Source organism: Pongo pygmaeus, chromosome 11, assembly GCF_028885625.2.
Source record: "Pongo pygmaeus isolate AG05252 chromosome 11, NHGRI_mPonPyg2-v2.0_pri, whole genome shotgun sequence".
NCBI classification, from domain to species: Eukaryota; Metazoa; Chordata; class Mammalia; order Primates; family Hominidae; genus Pongo; species Pongo pygmaeus.
Window position 1 is genome coordinate 107,097,738 of NC_072384.2, and position 24,010 is coordinate 107,121,747.

The 24,010-nt window shown below is 40.7% G+C and overlaps 1 protein-coding gene across 5 annotated transcripts in view; it reads right to left on the reverse strand.

The window, feature by feature from the left end:
* MDH1B (malate dehydrogenase 1B) overlaps positions 1 to 24,010 on the reverse strand; it is a 40,821-nt gene that overhangs the window by 16,111 nt on the left and 700 nt on the right. For 2 of the 5 annotated variants that reach the window (XM_054478876.2, XM_054478874.2), the window contains exons 2-9: positions 19,942 to 20,054; positions 16,276 to 16,410; positions 15,937 to 16,079; positions 14,046 to 14,542; positions 9,950 to 10,091; positions 8,095 to 8,258; positions 5,365 to 5,504; positions 4,705 to 4,756 (exon numbers count right to left, since the gene is read on the reverse strand). In XM_054478876.2, coding sequence (XP_054334851.1) covers positions 4,705 to 4,756; positions 5,365 to 5,504; positions 8,095 to 8,258; positions 9,950 to 10,091; positions 14,046 to 14,542; positions 15,937 to 16,079; positions 16,276 to 16,410; positions 19,942 to 20,054 — 1,386 coding nt within the window. Of the gene's footprint in view, positions 1 to 4,704; positions 4,757 to 5,364; positions 5,505 to 8,094; positions 8,259 to 9,949; positions 10,092 to 14,045; positions 14,543 to 15,936; positions 16,080 to 16,275; positions 16,453 to 19,941; positions 20,055 to 24,010 lie in introns of all 5 variants that reach the window. The other 3 variants (XM_054478875.1, XM_054478872.1, XM_054478877.1) reach the window with 2 other exon arrangements.

Below are 24,010 nucleotides of genomic sequence, written 5' to 3' on the forward strand. Positions count from 1 at the left end.
AAAAACTAACTCTTTTGTATTAGCACTTCACTTAAAACACAAACACCTCGTACAGCTATACAAAAATATTTCTTCTTTATATCCTTTTTCTTTAGATCCTTTATGTCCTTTTATAAGCTTTTTTCTATTTTTAAAAATTACTTTTTTCTTTTCAAATTTTTTTGTTAAAAACAAAGACACAAACACATACATTATTAGCCTAGGCCTACACAGGGTCAGGATTACCAGGAGGTCACTAGGCAAAAGGAATTGCTCAACTCCATTATGTTATGGGACCATGCCACAGTTTGCCAGTTACTACCAGACTGAACGAAGGAAGACAAATGTAGAAATGAAGACAAAGAAAAAAGGACTTGTTTTAAAGAAAAAGAGGGGGTGGGGAAGAAGAAGGGGGCTCCTTGCTTCCAGTGAGCAAAGGCAGCTCTGAGCTTCTACAGCCCTTTGTATTTATTGGGTAGAAAGAGGAGGGAGGAGCTAATGGTTGGTCAGCCGCTTGACTGATCACAGGTTCACATTCCTATTGCTAACAGGCTACAGGTGTGCCTAATCACAAGAAACACTGCACTTGGGGCATGACTGCCCTCAGCATTCCTTCTGGGCGGCAGATGCAGTTTGTCAGTTTGCCAGCATTCTGCATTTATGAGAACAGTTTGCTGTTTACTCATATAGCCTCCAGTGGTATGCTGAGTTGATCACGACCCTCACTCTTTCGGCTTGCGACAGGACCACTGTGGTATCATGCCATCTGCCATTGACCAAAATGTCGTTATGCGCACATGCTTGTATTTCAAATCTTCATGTCCTTCCTTAGAAGCCCAGCCTTTCCCTGAGTCTTTGGGCCTCAGGACCTGGTCCCGCTGCCTGTTTCGTTCCTTATTCCTCCGTTCCACACACTGACTTGCATCTGCATCCATCACCTTCTCCCCTTCCCTCCAGCCTCAGCAGCAGAGACACTTTCAGTTTGGAGCTGACCCTGTGCTCTGGCACTTGAGTTCTACTCGAGCAGAGAACCTTCTGCTCACTCCCCCTCTATCTTCACCCTCTTCTCTCTAATAGTAGTTAAACTTTAACATCCAACCATCCAGATATCTATCCATCTCTTTGTGTTTTTGGATATGTATACCATGCACATGGAACAAAATTCAAGACGCACAAGAGACCCTGAACTGCAGAAGTCTTCCCTCCCCCACCACTCAGGTCCTCCTCCAGGAGGTCACTATGGTTATCAGTTTCTTCTCATTACTATCAGTTGCTGACAACTCTGTGTCCTCATGTCCAGCCTAGAGCTCTCTCCTGGGCTCCAGAGATATGTGTCTGTTACCCACCAGAACTTTCACTTAGATGCCTCTTGAAAGTCTGTTCCTGTATTCATTACATTAACTGCATCTTCCCATTTTCATGACTCAGCACACATAATAAGTGACAAGGACAAGAGAGGCAACCAGCTTGGGGACTCCAGCTGCCCCAGATTCTGCCCCCAGGACTGAGGAGATCAAGAGTTCTACACACTCAATTCATTTGTGGCCCACTGTTTGGGAAGTTCTGCCTCAGATAACACCACCACCATGTGTTGAGATGTTGAAAACATCAGGGGCATTCTCGACTCTCTTGAGCGCTCTCTTATCCTCAATCTCAGATTGGTCAAGTTCTGCCAATTGTATCTCTTGCAAATATAGCTCTTTCCCTATATCCCCACAGCCACTGCTTGCTTAAGGTCCTCATCATTTCTTTACCTGCAACAGAGCTGGTCTTCCTGCTTCTTGTCTCTCCCCCTCCAATTCATTCTTCCCATTGCAGACAGTGATCATTTTAAATTAGAAGCTGCTCCTACCCCTCTTCTGCCTAAAATCCTTCACTGGTTTTAATAAGGCCTCTACTTACCTTCTGGCCTCCTGACATTTCTCAAACTCTATTTTCCAGATAAAGCAAATTGGCAGTTCTTCAAAAGTTCTTTCTTTCGTCTTTATCTTTGAATACATTGCTTTCTCTGAATTGAACAACTCTCCCATTTACCCCTACCATGCCCCTGACTGTTGGCCTTTCTTCCTTTCATAACTCAGTTGCGATGTCACCTCCTCCCAAAAGCCCTTCTATCATACCAGAGTCCTGATGGGGCCCTTCCCACTGCTGTCATGGTACATGGCACATTCCTCTGGCCCACAGCACTGAGCACACCAGCTCCAGAGTGACACTCTGGCCCCTAAAGCTAGGGTCCTTCCTTTCTACTCTGGTCTCATTTCTGCCCTCTCCATTGCACAAAATTGGTCTCATCAAAGTCACAAATGACGTTTGCATACATCCATTGGGTATTTTTCAGGTATCATTTTATCTGACACACCAGTAGCATCTGACAGTGTAGACCAGTCCTTGTTCTTGAAACATCCTCTGCCTTCAGGTCTCTTACATCATCAGATTTCAGGGACTTATCCTGACTCTCTGACCACCCCTTTTTCATGGTCCTCTGTCAGTTGCTCCTGTTCTACTTAACCATGACAGGCTAAGTTCCTCCAGGCTTTCTTCTCTTACCTTCTCTCTAGACAATCTCCATTATACAGATAGCTTCATTTCTGTTTATGAGACAACAACTCCCCATTTGGCAACTGTAGTCCAGATCTTTCTGAGCTCCAGGAAGTATGCAGTTCTTCATGTGACATTTCCATTTTAGATATCACACAGGTATTTCAGAATCAAAATGTAAGAAATGAAACTCACGCTTTATCTACTCTGGCACCATGCTTCTTCCTCTTCCATCCACAGGCATGCATGCACACACACACCCACACCCACACACACACACACCCCTCCCACATTCTCATATTTTCTCTCTCTCTCTCATTCTTTTACCATTTTCCCCTTATCAAAAGTAAATCTGCCCAGTTGCTCAGCCAGAAGAACTTTGGGATTCACCAAAGCCAATCAGATTCATCAGCAAGTCTTGATAATTCCACCTCCTAAATATCTCTCAAATTTCTACTGCCTCTGGTCTTGGCTGTACGCCCCCCCCCCCCCAATACCAGTCTTTCTGCAAACAGCCTTGCCTTATTCCAGGATGTTTTCCAAACTAATCCCACACCTGACCAGGTTCTCTCCATCTAGAAATCTTCTGTAGCTCTCACATCTACTCCTCATGGCTGTATCTCTCAGCTCCATCTCTTCTGGCTTTGGCCACATGAGCTTTTCCACAGTTTTTCCAAACAAGTTGATATGTACTTTCCTGCTTCAGGTTCTTCCCTTCTATCCTCAGGCATAAGCTCTGACAGCACAGCAGCTAGCATTTACTCCTCCCACGCACCACAATTGCAGTCGTCTATATAATGTGTGGCCAGCCCCTTGATGGACTGCAGGTTCCCAGATGGCAAGATCAGGTCTATCTCATTCACCTCTGTATTTCCAGCTCCTAGCATGGGCTTATAGTTGGTACTGCACACACATTAGCAGAAGGAAGGAATATTGAGCTCCAAAAGACACTTGACTAAATTTGCATAAATAAACTTTGCATAAATAAATTGATTTATTTCTACATGTATATATCCATACCTAAGATGAGATCATCTTTAAGGCAAAGAAAAGATGTCAGCCCTCCCCTATTTCTTATGAGTGGAGAAAATACCAATAAGAAAAATATGCTTATTGAAATTTGTTGGCTTTTAATAAAGTTATCCAAAAATAAATCTGGTGTTGTGGGTTGAATTGTGTTTCCAAAAAGATATGTTGAAGTTGGCCAGGCGTGGTGGCTCATGCCTGTAATCTCAGCACTTTGGGAGGCCAAGGTGGGTGGATCACGAGGTCAGCAGTTCGAGACCAGCCTGGCCAACAGAGTGAAACCTCGTCTCTACTAAAAATACGAAAATTAGCCGGGCATGGTGGTGTGCACCTGTAGTTCCAGCTACTCAGAAGGCCGAGACAGGAGAATTGCTTGTACCTGGGAGGCGGGGGATGTGGTGAGCTGAGATGGCACCACTGCACTTCAGTCTGGGCAACAGAGCAAGACTCTGTCTAAAACAAACAAACAAACAAACAAAAAACAACAAAAAAAATATGTTGAAGTCCTAACGCCTGGTACCTATGAATGTGATCTTATGGGAAATGGAGTCTTGGTGGATATAATCAATTTAAGATGGGTTCAGACTGGTTTAGGGCAGGTCCTGAATGCAATGACTGGTATCCTTATAAAGAGAGAGAAAGAGAGATTTGGAAACACAGACACACACAGAGGAAAGATGGACATGTAAAGAGGGAAGCAGGGGTTGGAGTGATGCAGCAACAAGCCAGGAATGCAAGCAGTGCAACCCAAAGCTAGAAAAAGCAAGAAGGAATTCTTTCTCAAGCCTTCAGAGTGTGGCCCTGCTGATACCTCACATCAGGTCTTCTAGTCTCCTGAACTGTGAACAAGTAAATTTCTGTTGTTTTTAAGCCATCCAATTTGTGGTAATTTGTTATGGTAGTCCTAGGAAATTAATAAATATGATACCTACAACATTTATAAGATCATAGTGTTCATAAGTTGTGTTTTCTTTAACATTCTTATGAGATGTTTTATTTCAAAGGACACATTGAACTTAACAGTTTATTTTGTCATTAATTTAGCTTAGAAATGATAAAATATAAATGAGAGTTATTCATATTAACAGTGATACAGTTATAACAAACATTTTAATACTCTTTTAATAGCAGTCCAATAAAACATCACATCTAAGAGCTTACCTGATTGGTATGGCTGAAAATGTATCTTGTCTCCAAGTGCAACAAGTTTCTCCTGTTGAAATTTTATAATCACAGAATTAAATTACCACAATTCCTAACTTAATTCTTTTTTTTTTTTTTTTTTTTGAGATGGAGTTTCGCTCTTGTTGCCCAGGCTGGAGTGCAGTGGTGCAATCTCAGCTCACCACAACCTCTCTCTTCTTGGTTCAAGCGATTCTCCTGCCTCAGCCTCCCGAGTAGCTGGGATTACAGGCATGTGCCACCATGCCCAGCTAGCTTTTGTGTTTTTAATAGAGACAGGGTTTCTCCATGTTGGTCAGCTGGTCTCAAACTCCCGACCTTAGGTGATCCACCCACCTCGACCTCCCAAAGTATTACAGGCGTGAGCCACTGCACCTGGCAACTTAACTATTCTTTAATAGAAAAACACTTTGATTCTTCATTTTTAAATAATAAACAACTATTTTTAACATACCAGAAATTGTGTAACTAAATGAGTAGTGTTCCTTCATTGATTTTTTTCAAACTTTTATTATCTCATTGTTTTTAGGAATTAAAAAAAAATTGAATCCATAGAAAAACCAATGTATGCCTTGGCCTAGGGGAATCAGTTTAAGGTCATTATCAAGGTCAGTCCTCTTGCACCTATTCTGATATTACCTGAATTAGATCACTTGTCATTCTGGTCATTATTTGTTCACTTATTTCAATATCTTTGAGATCTGTAAGAACCACCCAAGTTCCATTCTCAAATTTCACAGGCATAGAAAAGACGATCCCTTTAGGAATACCAAACTGGCCTGCAGTGAGCAAACACAAAGCAAAGCAATGCAGCAGAACTTAGAAACATGCACCTTTTCTGTTAAGCACTGTAGAAAAGGACAGACATAGTATAGGATTTTTAATGATAATGATGGAATTAAATTTCTCGGAATCCTTCTCCAAAGAGGACTGAAACAGTCCCTCTAGAAGGATTGACTGAGCGACTATCCAAGTTCTAACAATTCTGCCATCTGTATTTATCTGACATCCAGAGGCTAATGTAGTCTTTCTCTTTTGAACCCTGTCTGTATTCTTTTTGTCTGTCTGCATGGCTTTTCCCTGGACCCCTATGCAGCCCATGAGCTTAAGTCATTTGTCCATCTGGCCTTCCACTCTTCTCACCTGCTATGGCACTCACACAGCCAGAGTATGAAGAACTGGGAATGGAAAGGAGGGGAGGCAGGAAATTTGGTTATTCCTTTGCAGCCTCCAGTTTGCCATGTGTTTTGGTGTGTGTTTGCTTCATGTGGGATGATTTCCTTTACATATTTCTATATCTTAAGCAGAAGCCATCCTTCATTTAATAACACATTTAATTTCTTTAAGATATACAGAAATACTTATATTTGGATGTGCTCTAAATAAAAAGATTGACCATATTTATTACTAACTGAGCACCATTCAGACAAAATTGTCCCCGTTTCTGGTGCCTCCATCACATAAGAAAATTATTTCTGCCATTCTAGACAACAAAAATGTCACCAGGGAAAACAAAAACAAAAACAAAAACAAACAACAACAACAACAACAAAGAAAACATTGAGGACATTCAAGAAACCAAGATCTAAAAGACTTTTCCTTAGAGGGCTTCCCAGGTCCTCAAGTAATGCTGTATTTTGTTTAATCTGTGAAGAGCTAGCCTTATGGGCAGATAAGGTCTGTGGGTTTACCTATTTGGTATGGTTTCAGAGAGACAGACAATGATCATTTACCCTCCTCCCCCAAGTACTGCACTGTTTATTTTTGAATATAATTCCTACAGAGATTAATTAAACTTTCTTTCTACAAATAAAGGTAAGGTTTTAAGTGCCTGTTTCCCTAAGGAGATAATTTGCTGATTTGAATTCACACTACGGCAATGTTCATGCACCTTAACTTCAATTGAACAAGATTGATTGTCTACCATATAAAATGCTTCTCCCGTGAAGAAGCAAAGAGGTGGCCCAGAAAAAGCCTTTGCCCTCAGGGTGCCACAAGGAAGGGGACAATGCAACGAATCGTACTATCAAAAACAGGCACACTATAATATTCTCCATGATAGGCGAACAAAATGCTATGTGAGGATACAGAGGAGAGACAGAGATGAATTCTGACATGAGGGATTTGGGAGATTTCCTTAACCTGCACTGGCATCACTGAAACAATAGGGAAGATGGTGGTTCTACTTATAACATAAAGAATACAAGAGATGGAACTGACTGGGAAGGATGACAGTACATTCAGTCTGGTATATGTTGGATGGAAGTGATGACATGACATCCAGGTGACAATGTTTCAGTAGCTAGAGCTCGGCAGAGAGGTCCAGGTCTGCAGCTCTGGGAGTGAATTAGCTTGCTAAGGGAGAAAGTAGAACCCAAAGGGAAGAGATGCTTCAGATAGACCTTACAGATGACAGAACAGCAGCTATTCTCTTTCCTGTTTTGTAAAAATGGTAGAAGTCAGCCGGGTGCAGTGGCTCATGCCTGTAATCCCAGCACTTTGGGAGGCCGAGGCGGAAGATCACAAGGTCAGGAGATCGAGACCATCCTGGCCAACATGGTGAAACCCCGTCTCTACTAAAAATACAAAAATTAGCTGGGCATAGCAGCGTGCGCCTGTGGTCCCAGCTGCTCGGGAGGCTGGGGCAGGAGAATCACTTGAACCCGGAAGGCAGGGGTTGCAGTGGGCTGAGATGGTGCCATTGCACCCCAGCCTGAGCGTCACAGCAAGACTCCATCTCAAGCAAACAAACAAAAATGTAGAATTCTTCTGCATAATTTTTAGCGGATTAAAACATTAGGGCTGTAAAAGTTTATATGCAGTATTTGTGGATGGACAGCAACCTTTCCACATCCCCAGCACTGCCTGGTACCCTGAGATCTGGGTCCTGAAGTGCCTCTCTCTATCCTGCCTTTGTGTCTGTGCTCGTATGGTTTCCTGTGCCCAGCATTCTTTCCACACTTGTCTTCCAGGTCAACACTCCTTATACTTTAGGCTTACTGCAGTGTTGCCTTCTTTATAAAGCCTGTCCTGGCTCCACCTGCTTCCTGCCTAGAATTGACCTTGCTTTCCCTTTATCTCTTGCTAGGAAAACCTAACAACATGATTTTGTTTATGTATCTGGCTCTTGTTTATTCCACTGTAGGTTTCCTGAAGGCAGAGGCCAGGTCTTAACTCCTATGTGTATTTCCAACGCATCCATACAAAATATTGTTGACTTTTTGAATGAATGAATGATTACGAAATTGTAAAAGTCCAGGCAGCTTATGGACCATGTTAAGAGCTAGATGGGTGGGGACACAGAATTAGGAGCACGAGGCATAGATAGAGGTTTTAAGATTTTATAAGACATGAAAAACCCAGATTTACCTTCACTCAATATTCCTAAAGATATAATCTCCCCAGGCGGTGAGCCATGGTACCAGTATTTCAATGTAGTGGCTATACTGTGTGCAGCCAAAATGCCTCCAAATTGTCTTCCTGTGGTGGTCAAGTTTTTAAGAATTGCCACAAATTCTCTTTTTACCCACTCACTGTAAGGAAAGAAAGAAACAATTTTACAATGGAGAGAGGAATTAAAGAGAAAAAGGATGTTCCCTGGCTCCACGGAACTAAGTATCAGAAACCTAATCCACAGTCAAAATAGAAATATGACTTTATTTCTAGTGTCTTTCCTCAAGTGTCTTCAATCCCCATAAAAAGTCAATTGAAAAATAGTGAAATGTAGTAGAAATGAGTCCCAAGATGTCAAACTAAAAATATCATACTATAAATATGGAACACAGAAATGTGGCTGAAAATGGCAAGAACCATTATTTTCATTACATAGAATTGATCCTGTGTAGACACTACCTTGGAACCAGTAGTATCCTACACATTAAACAAAATAATTTCATAAAACACTGAATTACAGGTTGCGTATCCCTTAGCCTAAATGCTTAGGACCAGAGTGTTTCAGATTTTGGAATACTTGCATATACACAGTGAAATATCATGCGGATGGAACTCAGGTCTAAACACAATTTCATTTATGTTTCACATACACCTTATACACATAGCCTGAAGGTAATTTTATGCAACATATTTAATAATTTTGTGCACAAAGCAAAGATTGTGTAAATTAAACCATCAGAAAGCAAAGGTGCCGAATGTAGAATTTTCCACTTGTGGCATCATGTTGGTGCTCAAAAAGTTTCAGTTTTTGGTGCATTTCAGATTTCTGATTTTTGGATTGGGGTGCTCAAGCTGGATTCACATTGAGAATTAGGAAAATAATTGTGTTTTTATGATCTGAAGTCTAAATTCAGAGAATAGTCCAGCTGGTTAGCTTCTGCTAACCCTGCACGACACAGCTCTATGCAACACTGGTCCTGCCCACGCAGCAAATGCAGAGGAATCATGCTTCAAAACAGTGAACTCGGGACACATCATCCCTAGGCAGGGGTGAAGCTCCTATGGTCTGAGGAAGAAAAGGAAAGCAAGGGGCAATGGAAAGAAAATGCTGCAACTGGGAAAGTGCTGCAAAGTTTAGAAAAAATGCTTCAGAGGTACTCCTTCCTGCTTCTCCTCTGCCTCATCATAATTGCTAGTGCTTATTGTACAGACACAGCTCTAAGTCCTTTATTGGGAGTAATCCATTTCATCTTCCCCAAGACCCTATAGGGAGGACCCTTATCATGTTACCATTTCTACTTTGCAGATGAAAAACTGAGTTACAGAGAGGCTAAGCAGCTTCTCTAAAGTCACACAGCTACTAAGTGGCTAAGTAAGAATCCCAGCCTGGGTGGCTTGGTCCTAGGACTGTGTTCCTCACCACCTCTTGCTGCGGCCTCCTGCCACAGAATGCCCAGCCTGGCCTGTGCCTGCTCATCATCTTAATTCCTTTCTTGAAAACGTTTCAATTAATTTCAACCTGGATAGATAGCTCTGTCTTTACACGAAGTAAGATTCCCTTACACATGCTTGCTTTAGAGATAACCTTACTTGAATATATGAGCTACTGAAGGATCTGAAATATAAAAATTCATAATTTCAAAATCAAATCACTTACCTAGTTGATATTCTGTGGAATTTTCTGTTTCTTCAGTAGACAGCATGAACAAATATGAGTGTGAATAATGCAAGTTATTTTTGTACAAAGATTTATAAGATGATTTAAAAGATCACAACCATTAAACATTTATTTTAACATTGTCAGTATGCTTCACTTAAAAATATACTGTACCTGTCAAAAATCAAGTTTAAAACAGGGCGGGAATAATGAAGAGGTCCCCAAATGGCACTCTCATATCTGTACACCCTTGTTTTTCTCAGATCAACGTAATTATTTCCACTGATGTTACCCCAAATGATCACGTCTTTAATGTCTGTGAAGAATAGAAAGTTTAGAAAAATAATAATAATGTATATTAATATAAAAAATTACCTGAAGCCTATTTTTTGTTTGCATGCATGTTTGTTTTAGGATTGGTCCTTTTGCTACAAAATGAATCTAAGTTTATGATTCCTAAAATTGTGCAAATTGTGTGGATCACCTCCCTAACTGTCATAGTTTGGCAGTCCCTAATAATGTTCTATGAATGGTATGGTGTATAATTAAATTAAAGAAATAATGAAATGTTCCTTGAAAGAAACTGCTACTGAAAATTATTTCACTGGTGTTTGTCCTGACTTTGCTTGCCATTGAGAGAGAGAGAGGTGGAGAGAGAGTGAGTGAGAGGTCAAGAGAGGTGAGGGAGAAAGGACTTTTTAATATGCTTTGGTTTTTCACAAGGAGTTCTTGTTCTAGACTAGAACAGAAATTAGGGCAAATCATTTAACTTTCTGATGGGTTTCATCTCTGGCAAAATCAGGATATTGTAAGAGGACCCTGGGCAACATCTTAGTCAACAAATAGTTATGAATTCTATTCTATGTGTGAGACACCTCTAGGTACTAGGTTTAGAAGAAAACAAATCAGCCTAAATCCTTACAACATTCTAGGGGTGGTGGGAAGTGGATGAGAAAACAACTATTATACAAAGTGATACACACTAAGAAGTAAAATAAGACCATAGTGGTTAGAGAGAAATAGGCATTGCCATTCAATATGATTTTATCATTGTTAATTGTCTAGGAATGTTGTATGAAAACTTTAAATAAATAACTTTATTTACTTATTTAACTTATTTATTTGCCTAAAAACTTAATCACTTTTAAGTCCACACCACTCCTTACTGTGGAGATTAACTTCTTCCCTCTTCTCCTGTATAAGATTGCTTTTGTCTTCAACTAACAGAACATCCTACTGACTTGTCTTAACTAGAAGGACTACTTTTCTCAGGTAATTCATGGTAGGCAGTGACATGTGCTGGTTCAGCAGCTCAGAGATGTGATTCTCTTGGCCTTCCCCTCATGATCATAAAATGGCTGCAGCAGCTCCAACTATCACCCTCTCTCACACAGTTGTGTTCAAGTATTACCCTAACACAGTTGTGTTCAAGGGCAAGCAATAGGGAAAAGGATGGGGTAGAAGCTTCCTCTTTTGCCTTTTCTCTTTTCAAAAAGTGAAATATTCTTCCCAGGGGACCCCAAATAGACTATATCACTCAAACACTCCTAGTTGCAATGAAGCTAAGAAAAGGGATGATTGTTTGAGCCTCTATAGTAGAGAGAGGCTAGCAGAAGAGAGCGGGAAACAGATTTTCGGTAGCCCACCGTCACTGTCTACTTTTGTCCTGTGAGATTCCCGCCCCCATCAGTATGATTCATGCAGTAGGAATAGCTAGTTCCCCCTCCACCACCCAATTCTCAGGGGAGTTAGTGATGTGCTCCCGGGTCCCTCAGCTGCACGTTGCAGGAGGGAGGGGAGGGTGGGAGTCAGGGTTTGGAGCTCATAGGATCCCACATGGGGAAAATAATTCTTCGGCCCGGTAAGCATATGGTAGGCTTCCTTCCTACATCCTAAAGAAGGCTTTTAATCATGCTGGGTTTCATTTTTCTTATCAGCTTTGAGGTCCTTGATAGCTCTAAACATCCTAAATTATGCTACAGAAAATGATAGTGGACATCTGCTTTCTTCCCTCTTGGCATGAATTCCCCCTCCTTCTTCTTCTTTTTTTTTTTTTTTTCATTAAGAGCATCCTGATTTTTCTTTGAATAACTACTCCTTCTCCAGTGTCAGTCCCTATCTGTTGGGTGGGACTGTCCTCACGCCTTAGGTCCACCTATAGGCATTAGATGCAGATTCCACCCACCCAACCCCTGCCCCTGGCCATTATGATTGATTTAGAGATGGGCATGTGGTCCAAGCCTGGACGATGAGTTTGTACTCCTTTTTTGCACAAACAATTGGGAAAGAAAGCCCTCATTCTCCTGGGGTACGTAAACTACAAGCATGTGAGTCTGGGATGCCAGTGACCATTCTGCCACCTTTTAAGGCTGAACTGAGAAGGAGACCAAAACAGAGAGCAGAGCAGAGGGATAGGCCATCAGAGAGAGCACAGGTATGTCCTGGCACCACTGTTTGAGCCCCAGCATCCAGCTATGTCTGAAATAAGAACTACCTCCTGTGGTTTTCAGTTATGTGGGTAAAAAAGTTCTCTACCTGACTTCAATCACTTTTTGTATTTTTTTGAGTCAAGGTTTTGCTCTGTTGGCCAGGCTCACTGCAGCCTCATGGCTCACTTGCAGCCTCAAACTCCTGGGCTCAAGTGATCCTCCTGCCTCAGCCTCCCAAGTAGCTGGAATTACAGGCGTGAGCCATGGTACCAGATGACTTCAGTCACTTTGAGTTGACTTTTTTGGAACAGAAGGAGTCCTGACGAGCCAATACACATGGTCTGATAAATAGTGATTTATGAACTGAACTTAGGGGTTATCATGAATCTTGCTTTTCTGAAAAGGTTTGCCACCCTCTTGGCATCTAGAATAATCCCTGAATCATTTCCTTGGTGGTTTTTCTCTTTCATGATGTTTTGCTCAACTTTGGTCATTGCTGGCTGTCTCCTTTCTGCCTCACTGACAATTCTACTTGGACTCTGTCCTTCTAATGCCTTTTTCCTTTTACCAACTTTCCTCCATTTTTCTTTTTTCTGCTTCTCACATGCTTATTGGATTTGACTAGAGTGGAGCTTAGAGACATGGCACCAGCAGACCCACAAGACAGCAGCTTTCTGGCTAAAAGCCCCCAATCCCCCTCAACCCCACACCCCACCCACACATACACCTTGTTTTAGATTCTTCTTGATACTTTTCAGTAGTGTATCATAGACTTTCTGTGATAAATCACTGTCTACACATATAATTATAAGGTTGATGACAGAGATAAAATAGAAAAAAGTTTTCATTTCCTTCTGAATAATTTTAGCATCAATTTGGTTGAGTGTTGTAGTGACTGTGGGGATAAAATACTAAAGATATGTATGCAAGAATACCGGAAATTATGATTTACAGTGTCATTGTAACAAAAAAGAAAATACAGCTCTGGCTATAATGTTAGGGGTTCACTGACGCCTAATTGTCCTGACTGGGAACATTCTAGGCTCACATTTCATTGTCTTTCCAATTTTGCTTGAGAGAATGCCTGTCATCTCCTTCCCTTCTCAATGGACACTGTTGCACCTGCTCCATCTAAGGGCAAAAGTAGCTAAAATATGTCCAATATTATCTCCCTTTTCAAATACAACAATCCATTTTCTGATCTAGTCCCATCTTCTCATCTTCATATGATTCTGATACTTACCATTCAAAGATTAATAGGAGCAGAAACTGATCAGATATCATAATCCTATTGATAAGCTTAACATCCTTGGAAATGTTTATTATGTGCCATACACTCTTCTTAGCACTTTAGGAATACATCTCACTGAATCCCCACATCAATTCTAGGAGACAGGCACTTTTAACGTCCTCATATTACAGATGAGGAAACTGACGCACCGAAAGACTAAATGACGGCTCAAGGTCATACAGGTGGGAAGTAGGGCAGAGCCACTTGCACATAGCTTTGATTTTTTTAAAAACACTGGTTACCTTAATTGACTATTATCATGGGAAAAATGGAATACGATGTGTCATATTATTACCTGAATAATATAAATTGTATCTTATTAAATATTTATTGATTTTTATAATGATGGAAAAAGCCAGACACAAAAGCCAGTAAAAAAAAAAAAATGTTTGCACAGTAGTCAAATCACACAATAAGTTCTTTATGTCTGTTTTATACTTCCTATTCCAGATACTCAGAATGTTCCTAGAGGGGACAGTGTTTTTCCCAGCTGCTTTGAAATCATGTTGTTTCAAAATAAAAACAAAAACATAAAGAGACATTCACTCACATGAAGGAGCTGTCTTCAGTTTTCTGGCCAGTACGGCTTTCGCTTCACCTTCCACCCCCAGCGCCACAGCAATAATGTTGTGTGCAATGCGTGGGGCATATCTCATGAGTAAAACTGTCTTCAGGTTTACAAAGGTTCTCCCGCCCACGATGACTCTGACGGACTCGTGAGCATTTTTCTCTATCAGGTACCCGTAGAGCCTGCAGAGAGGCACCCTGCTTCGGAGGCAGTCCTCCAGAGTGAACACCTCCTTGTCGGTGCTGTCGTCCAGCACCACAATGACGTGGGCCTGGCGGAAGGCCTCCTCCACCTTCGTGCAGATGGAGACACTACGCAGGACGGGAGACGCCAGGTCTTGGGTCTCCACCACAAGGCTTTTGAGATATTCTTCCGCCTGCTTGTTGTCAAATAGAGTTATGCTAATTTCTGTATGCATCCCAAACACTTCGCCACTCGTCAATATGGGAATTAGGTTGTAGCAGGCAGGAGCAGAGGCACTGATAAAAATGCAAAGCCGCATTGTGAATAGTTACATCCTTTGTCCCTTTTAAGCCTTTATTCTTAATAGATATTTCTGCATGTGCATCAATAGGGTGGTTTAATTTTTAAATAAGCACACACATAGCTGCACTGACATTCTAAGGCTAGAAGTCAAATGTAGAACAAAAACTTCTCACTACCAATCCCTTGCTCTGGCCATCTGAAATCAGTCCCCAAATAAGAAATATACCTGTTTATTAGGTTTTTCAAAGAAAACAGAATTCCACCTATGCAGAAATCAAAATAAAAAAACTATTATATTACTGTAATTACGTATTTATATTTCCTCCTAAAAAGATAAAGATGTAAGTTTCAGTTAGCCATAGCTCTTTTTTAAAAAATACAACCTCATCTACACAATAATGACTTTTTTTTTTTTTTTTTGGAAAGGGCTATCTTTTCCAAATTCTTACACAGAAAAACCCTTATAAAGATGGCGGGATCAACATAGGCTATGTAAGGTGTATCTGTAGCCACAATTCTGCAGTTGTCTACAGCTGTGACTATCAGCTGTGAACTGTAATGCCCACCACGGGAAGTTCAGAAACGCATCCGGGCATTTCTGGTATTCACAGTGGGTTTGGGGAGGTGTATAATGGGGGTTTCAACAGTATCTGTACTGATTAAATCCTTTGAAACATCTAAAGAAGATGTGATAGTTATTAAATCTGGGTGACAGGATCATGGATGTTTATTACATCATTCTCAATTCCTTTCTGTATTTAAAATATTTCATAATAACAATTTTAAAAATGAGTATATATTAGGAAACACACGCACGTATAAGCAGGAAAATGCAAAAGACAAACTGAGGGGTGAGGAAAGGAGAAGGGGAGGGAGAGAGAGAGCAAAAGAGACAGAGAGACAGTGCAGAGAAAGAAAGAGAGAGAGTATGACAACAAAGACTGCGTGTGCCCAGACTGGGAGCAAAGTGGAGCACACATGAGGAGGAGAAAAGCAAAAGGGAGCAAGGCGAGGGGAGTGGGGTTACAGAGAGGGAGTGGGTGCATAGAGAAAAGCCAAAGAAAGCTCTAGTAAGTGGGAAAGAGGGAGAGAGCAACAGTCAGAGAGGGTGAGCTTCTGCAAAGCAGCCATGCTATAGAAGTTGTTTTTAGACCAAGTGTCTGTGTTTGTGTCTGTAAAACATAAAACTCATTTATGAGTTATATGGAGGATACAAACACACACACACACACAGGCATATGTATATGTGTATACGTATAAGTATACATACACACAAATTTCAAACCTGACATTCAGGTATTCTTCCATCATGAAATTAATCCCATCTCATTGTCCTTTCTAAATATAAAAAGTAAATCTCATGAATCCTGGGATTTGACTGTCCCACCTGGTGATCCAGACCTGCAAGGGGTTGATGCAAGTTTTCAGGGCTTCTTCCTCCTGCTCTTCTTCTATATGTGCCTCCAGGTTCTCTTGAGCAATTACCATCATCAGCTCAGTCGTCATGCTAGAGGTGACATCATAGTAAAGCTAAATATTAGGAGAGAAAAAGTCAATATCAGAGAATAGATAACTAGTTGAAATTGGCTATAATGGAAAGTTTTTGTTTAAAGTCAAAATACGATAAAAAGAGACATGAGAGAATGTCTCAGAAAGCAAGATATTTGAAAAATAAAATAATGTAAGAGAATTATCACTGTTAGAACAGATAACTTAACTTATATACCTGGGCATGCTCCAGGAACTCATTATATCCTCCCAAAAGCAAACCCTTTCCTCCACGATCCAACAGCTCTCTCCAGATGATAGGGGAATTCTTGTGACTCCACTTATTCTTTTCACACACATCTTTTAGCCAATCCTGTTGAATGATATTCCAAGCGAAGTCATATATTAAATCTGCCTGGGAATTCAATTTAATACTTTAGAATTCAAACCTTAAAATACTAGGTTGCTTTTAATGTCACTACATACACATAATATAATTTAGATATCTTTAAGGAGTAAAATGTATATATAGAAAATAGTGATGTTAGTAACAGATTAATTAGATAAGAAAGCATATTCTTCAAATTAATTGACCAAATAAAGGTACTGAAAGTTGCTCTTTTTGCTGAGGAGACCTGGAATCCAAGTGTTTAGCTTAAAGAGAGGTCACATGTTCCAACTCAACTGATTTTTTAAAACATTCAACTAGTTTTGCCCTTATTCTTTTACACATGCAATATTTCCAGTCTTAGGGGCATATAAAATTTGATACTTTTTTAAAAATCTGTGAGTGTGGTTTATGTAGTTCAGACTAAATTAATAAGCTAAAAGTTATTTGGAGATTTCCGATAATATTTATCAGAAAAAATTTAAATTATCATTATCTGATTTATATAGGCTAGGCCTTCCAACGACAAGATCTGAGTAGAGTCAAACAGAAACATTTTTATCAGCAAAGTACATGGCAGCAGTCTTAAAAACCATGTCATTGGAGGCATGGGTAATGAGGCCACCTTACCAATAAAATCCTGGAAACTAATTTCCTTGCTGATATTGAAGGTCTGCCTGCCTTTATCTCACTTAAAGCAAACAGTGCTGCTATGAGGATTCCAACATGGTCCCTCTAGCCACAGCATAGCCAGACCAGTGAAGTACTGGGCCCATGAAGGAAAGAGACATTACCCCAAAAAAACCTTCTGCACCCTGCAAAGCATGTTAATGTCCCAGCAGGAGCTGCGAGGGCACGTACGGGACTGGACCCTTACAGTGCTGAATCAAGAGTGGAACATGAAGTTAGACAAGGGAGAATTTATTAGTATGAATCACTTTTCTGCAATTCAAGAGTGTATACCCTGGCAAGGACCTCAGAAGACAGGGACAACATGTTGCCAGACTGGCTCTTAGAAACTTGGAGAAAGTAATTAAATAAAATAGAAATGCCAGACTTCGTGGAAGACAGTAGAAGAATGGATCAAAAGACTAGTGATGCCAGGTGTGGTGGCTCACGCCTGTCATCCCAGCACTTTGGGAGGCCGAGGCGGGGGGAACATCTGAGGTCAGGAGTTCGAGACAAGCCTGGTCAACATGGTGAAACTCCATCTCTACTAAAAATACAAAATTTAGCCGGGCGTGGTGATGGGTGCCTATAATCCCAGCTACTCAGGAGGCTGAGGCAGGAGAATTGCTTGAACCTGGGAGGCGGAGGTTGCAGTGAGCTGAGATTGCACCATTGCACTCTAGCCTGGGCGACAAGGGCGAAACTCCATCTCAAAAAAAAAAAAAAAAAAAAAAAAAAGACTAGTGAACGTGGTACTATGGAAGGCCAGAAAGCCCACCATTCAACCATGTTCTCTGGAAGGGACTGGAGGATACGACATGCACCTAAGTGATAAGGAATGCACTGGTGAGAGGGTTCCTGGTGTCACTGAGGAGCCCAGTGTGGCTGTCTGTTCTAGGCCAAGGCTGGCTGTTTTTTTTTTTCTTTTTTTAAACTTCTATTTTAAGTTCAGGGGTACAAGTGCAGTTTTGTTACATAGGTAAATTTGTGTCATGGGGGTTTGTTTCACAAATTATTTCATCACCCAGGTATTCAGCCTAGTGCCCATTAGTTATTTCTCGTGATCCTCTCCCTCCTCCCACCCTCCACCCTCCAATAGGCCCCAGTGTGTGTTGTTTCCCTCCCTGTGTCCACGTGTTCTTATCATTTAGCCCCCACTTCTAAGTGAGAATAGGTGGTATTTGGTTTTCTGTTCCTGTATTACTTTGCTAAGGATAATGATCTCCAGCTCCATCCATGTCCCTGCAAAGGACATAATCTCATTCCTTTTCATGGCTGTGTAGTATTTCATGATGTATATGTACCACATTTTCTTTCTCCAGTCTATCATTGATAGGCATTTAGGTTGATTCCATGTCTTTGCTATTGTGACTAGTGTTGCAATGAACATATGTGTGCATGTGTCTTTATAAAAGAATGATTTATATTTTTGGGGATATATACACAGTAATGGGATTTCTGGGTTGAATGTTATTTCTATCTTTCTATGCTTCCACCAATAGCGTATAAGTGTTCCTTTTTCTCCACAACCTCGCCAGCATCTGTTATTTTTTGACTTTTAAATAATAGTCATTGTGACCGGTATGAGATGGAATCTCGTTGTGGTTTTGATTTGCATTTCTCTAATAACCTGTAACGCTGAGCATTTTTTCATATGATTGTAGCCAAGGCTGTTAAAGGACATGCTGCTACACACTTGAACTCCCTGGCAATTGAGATGATAAAATCCTGAAATAATAGAGGCCAGTGGACAGTGCCAACCAGAGAACATTTATTGTGACAGAAGCACTACCAATCCAGCAGATGAGATAACTTAGCTGAAGACCAGACCAGCAGAGAGTGAGGGAAATCTATAATGGGTGGTAGAGAAGAGAGGGAGAGAAAAGAGGGGATGAGTGTCAGTTTGGCCCTGAAACTATGAGCGGTGGAGACTATAGTTCATTTGACTATCCTTTCTCTTATCAAGTTTACCCAGGGAAAGATGGCAACCAGAATCCTGGAGGAGCTGTTCCAAGATGGTGTGAACTGATTATAGGGAGCATGTGGATCCAAAAGGCACAACAGGTGGACTGTAGCCAGTGCTGTCACGTACACTCCAGGTTCCCCCTTCACAAATGAGGCACTTACCCTCCCAGGCACCTGGTGTATTAGAGGTTGATAACTTAAAGTCTGACTCCATTCTCTCTCTAGGAATTGACTTCAGCCAAAGCAAATTGCCTTGCCTAAGGTTAAGTTCCTTCCCAGGGGCAGCTGATATCCTATGGCTGGTTGAGGAGGGAGCATAAAAGCTCAGCTACCTTGCCTCAGTTTGGAATAATTCTGAAAGGCCATCAAGAGTTCACTGTGGGATCTGCTGAGCCCTCTGTTGCAGCTATGTCAAAGTTCAACTTCTCCCTTTACCCAATCCCGCCGCCCTCATTCCGTTTCAGGATGCTGTTCCCAAGACCACTTCCCAGTAAAGCCCCTTCACCAAAATCTACATCTCAAAGTCTGTTTCTGGGGAAACAGTCCTAAAGAAGGGTATCCCAAATAAGTCATTGGAAATCAATACCAAGGAGAATGAAAAGTTAACAAGTGCAATGTAAGCTACCTGGATGCTTCAGGGGGTGCAGTCAAACTTATTCTACTTATTGATTAGGGTCTCATTTGTTCTACTAGGTATTAGGAAAAAAAAAATAAATATTATTTTGAGACTGGTAAGTAGGGACTTGTTTTACTAGTATTCAAATATCACTAGCACATGAACAGTCATTACTAGAAGCCAATCTAATACACCAGTTAATATTTAATCAAATTAAAACACATTTTGTGCATGAGTGAGTTCAACAAACTATAAAGGCTTCTTACCTCCCAAACCTCAGGACGTTGTGTGATTTTATGTATCCGAAAATCAGGAAGATTCTTTTGTAAATAGTCTGCCACAAGTTCCGTTTTAGCATAATATGGACAATCTGCTCTACCTAAAAGAGTTCAAATTAGCAATGTTTTCTTTCATCATGCAGAAATTATTATGTAGTTCTAAGTATTTGCTATGTAATTACAGAATTAGTCATAGTTATGATATAATCTGATAATATAAAGTTGCAGTATAAACTTCTATTACATAAACTTCTGATGTTTATTAGATTAATACAAATAAAATAAACTTCATAGGAGGTCAGAATCTTAAGTAACAAAATGTGGAAAGAAAAAAATCCCTACTGAATATTTATTCTCTTCTAGTAATATGCTAGACCTCACTTCCTCTAGGAGGCTGCTAACTACTACTAATTCAGCATGAATTAGTACTGATAATGAACTACTCATTAATGGCCACCAAAAGCTAAAGTTTGAAGTGAGGAGTGGTGGTAAAATCACTTTTGGATTTGATGTGTGTCAGGAAGTTGTGGGGGTGGGAAAGAAGAATCTGGGATAACTTCTATTTTCTGGCTTGGGCAGATGATGCTGACCTTAACTAGAGAAAAATCATGAATGAGAAATTTAACTTTAGTCAAGTGCAGTTGGAGGTATTTGTAGTATGTCTAAGTGGATATGATCAGCAAGTAGCTGGAGATATATATATATATGCATATGTATATGTATACATATATAATATAATATATATGTATATGTATACATATATAATATAATATATATGTATATATGTATACATACATATATACATATATATATATATGGGGTGCAGGTGCCATGTAAGGGTTTCAGACACACAATTTGTAGCCATCAACACTCAGGAAGTTAAAGCCTCGACACCAGATGGAACTGGGCATCTGATAGAGCAAGGGGGAATGGGGCAAAATGAAGAGCCCTCTCTGTAGCATTCTTCCTCAGTTAAGATAACTTAACTCCTAAGTTACCAACCTGTCTGAAGCTACCCCTCTCTGTCAGCCACCCTGTCTAGTTCAAATCTGTGGTTCATCTCTTCAAACCACTTTCTGGTCCATGTCTTAAATTATCTTTCTCCACTGTCCTTTTGGGAAATGAGCCTGATAAAAGCTCCTTATCCTGGATGAACTCAATTACTTGCCTTTTCTGTAGCTGGGTCCTACCTGCTAGCCACCATTACAGAAACATTGTAGAACCAAGCGGAGGGCACCTTTAAAATTCATGGTCACCAGCTTTAACTGGCCCTCAACCCTGCATGGAGATCCCTCTGTTTCCCTTATCAGCACTGTCTTCTGTTCTCCACAATTACTATTCCAGACTTTTTCCTCTTCCTCCAAATCTTTTCCTTCTCCCCAACATTCCTCTGCATTATCAGAACACAACAGACAATTTTGCTTTTTACTTTACAAAAACCAATCCAAACAAAACAAAATGGCATTAGTTTGGAAAATCTCCAACCTCGTCCATCACATCTACATGCCTGTCTGCATTTGGACTCATCCTTTCCTCCTTTCTTCATTTCAATGGAAGAGGAGTCCTACCTCCTGTCTAATCTAATCCCACCACTTATGCTCTGAATCCCATCCTCATCTGCCTTCATAGGAACCTTGCTTAGTTAATTATCCTTTCTTTCTAGAGTCTTGTGTCTGTTTCTAATAGTCCCTTTCTGTCATATTTAAATATACTCATTACATTATGTTTCTCCTGTCCTAAGAGACAAAAAACTCATCTCCCTCTCTAGCTATTGCCTTTCATATGTCCTTTTTGATCAAAATATCTTGAAAGAGTTCCCTATACTTGCCATCCTCAGTTCTTCACTTCCATTTATTCCTCATCCACTGCAATGTAGCAGACCCCACAATTCTCTTGAAGGTCACTGAAGACTTCCATGCCACTAAATCCAACAGATACTTTCCGATCCTTTTCTTGTTGAGCCTTGGCAGCATTTGCCACTACTGCCCCCTTCCAAGCTTTTGAAACACTGCTATAGTGGGGGCATTCTCCCAGTTCTCCTACTTCTATGGTCACTCCTTTCTATCCTTTGTAGGTTTCCATTCCTTTATCAACCCATTAAAAGGTATCATTCTGAGAAGCATCTTGTCTTTATAACTTACATATTCTTTTTGGCCAATCTGCTTCATTCCCTTGGCTTCAAGTAGCAATCTATATTTCCAGCTCAGATCTATCTACTTATCTAGATGCCTACACCGTCCTGTATTTTCCCATCTCCTTCAAAATGTCTCATAGGCACTCAGAAGGTCTATGATGTATTTTGTCACCATTCCTCTACGAAATGTGCTTAGTCACTTATATTTTTTATGTCCATCTCCCTAATTATCTAAGAGTAGTAAGAGTATCCAGAGTATTAAGCCTACTCATCCACTTTTTTTTTTTCTTTCAGTGACTCCTAATCTCTGCAATTATTCAAACCTCTGCTTGGGAACAATGTTTAACTCCTTTTTCTCCCTTATCTGCCCTCCTCCAGTCAATTAGACATCCAGTTCTATAGATTCTGCCTCCCTAATATCTCTCCAATCCATTCACTTCTCTCCATCTCCATTGTTTGCCACTCTAGGCCAGGTCACAATCAACTCCCTCCTGGACTATAGCACTAGTCTCCTAACTGGTTTCTTGGTATCCAGTCTTTTTCTCCCACACTATAGCCGTAACATTCAGATAAAATTCAAATTTGATTAGGCCCTCCTCCCCTTCCAAAAACCTTTCATGTACTCTGGATAAAGTCTAAACTACTGAATGTGGCTCAAAAGAATCTACATTATCTTAACTCTAGCCTCACCTTATGAAATTCTCTTCCTTGTACTATTTGCTTCAGTCCTAATAAACTTATTTCAATTTTATGCTTATTTTATATTCTCAATTATCACCAAACTAGTTCTCCTTGCTCTAACCCCACTCCCAGTTACCCATGCCTAAATTGCTCCCCTCCTTTCTACCTCTTCTCTGTTAGGTAACTCATTATTATCTTTCAGGTATCTGCTTAAAATCTCTCCCTCTGGGAAGTCCTTACCTGGTTAAGTAAGGTCCCCTGCTATCGTTCCTATAGAACCCTGCCCTGTCAATGTCATACATGCAACATTCTCTGTAAGTGTGTTTTCCACTGACTTCCCACCATACGGTTAGTCAGTGTTCAAAAATATTCTTCTGGGACAGGTGTGGTGGCGCATGCCTGTAATCTTGGCACTTTGGGAGGTCAAGGTGGGCAAATTGCTTGAGCGTAGGAGTTCAACCAGCGTGGGCAACATGACAAAACCCCATCTCTACAAAAATACAAAAATTAGCTGGGCATGCTGGTGCATGCCTGTAGTCCCAGCTACTTGGGAGGCTGAGGTGGGAGGATCGCTTGAGCCCAGGAGGTCAAAGCTGCTGTAAGCCATGATTGCACCACTGCAATCCAGCCTGGGTGACAAAGTGAGAGCCTGTCTCAAAAAAAAAAAAAAATCTTCTGTGGATGGTAGATGTCAATTGTGTTCAATGCATCAAAGAGATCAAATAAGTCAAAGACTAAACAGCTTCTATAAAAGTCAGTGGTGACTTTGATGACAGCAGTTTCTGTCAGGAAGCAGAAGTAGAAGCCTTCTTCCAAGATTGATTGGAAGGCAGAACTGGAGATGGAAGAGCAGTCTACGCTTTTAAGAAACTTTATGAGGAGAGGAGGTAGGTACCAAGGATTGTTGTAATAAAAGCCTTCTCAGTTGAGTCCTTGCTGTCAACCAGCACTTTCAATCATTCTCTCCGTTGCTGCCAAGACAGGCTTCCTAAAATGCAAACTCATTAAGACTGTTCTCCTGCTTAAAACTTTTCTATAATTCCTCATTGCTTTCAGGATACAGTTCAAACACCTTTGCTTGACGTACATGAAATGCAAGGACCTGGCTCCTGCTCCTGCTCTAGCCCCAGGTCCTGTCACGCGCCACATATCCAGATCTTCTGTTAGGCCAGGAAGCTTCCTGCCTCTCTGCTTTTATCTGGAATAGCCTCCTCAGCTCACATCTTCACAACTCAGCTCCTG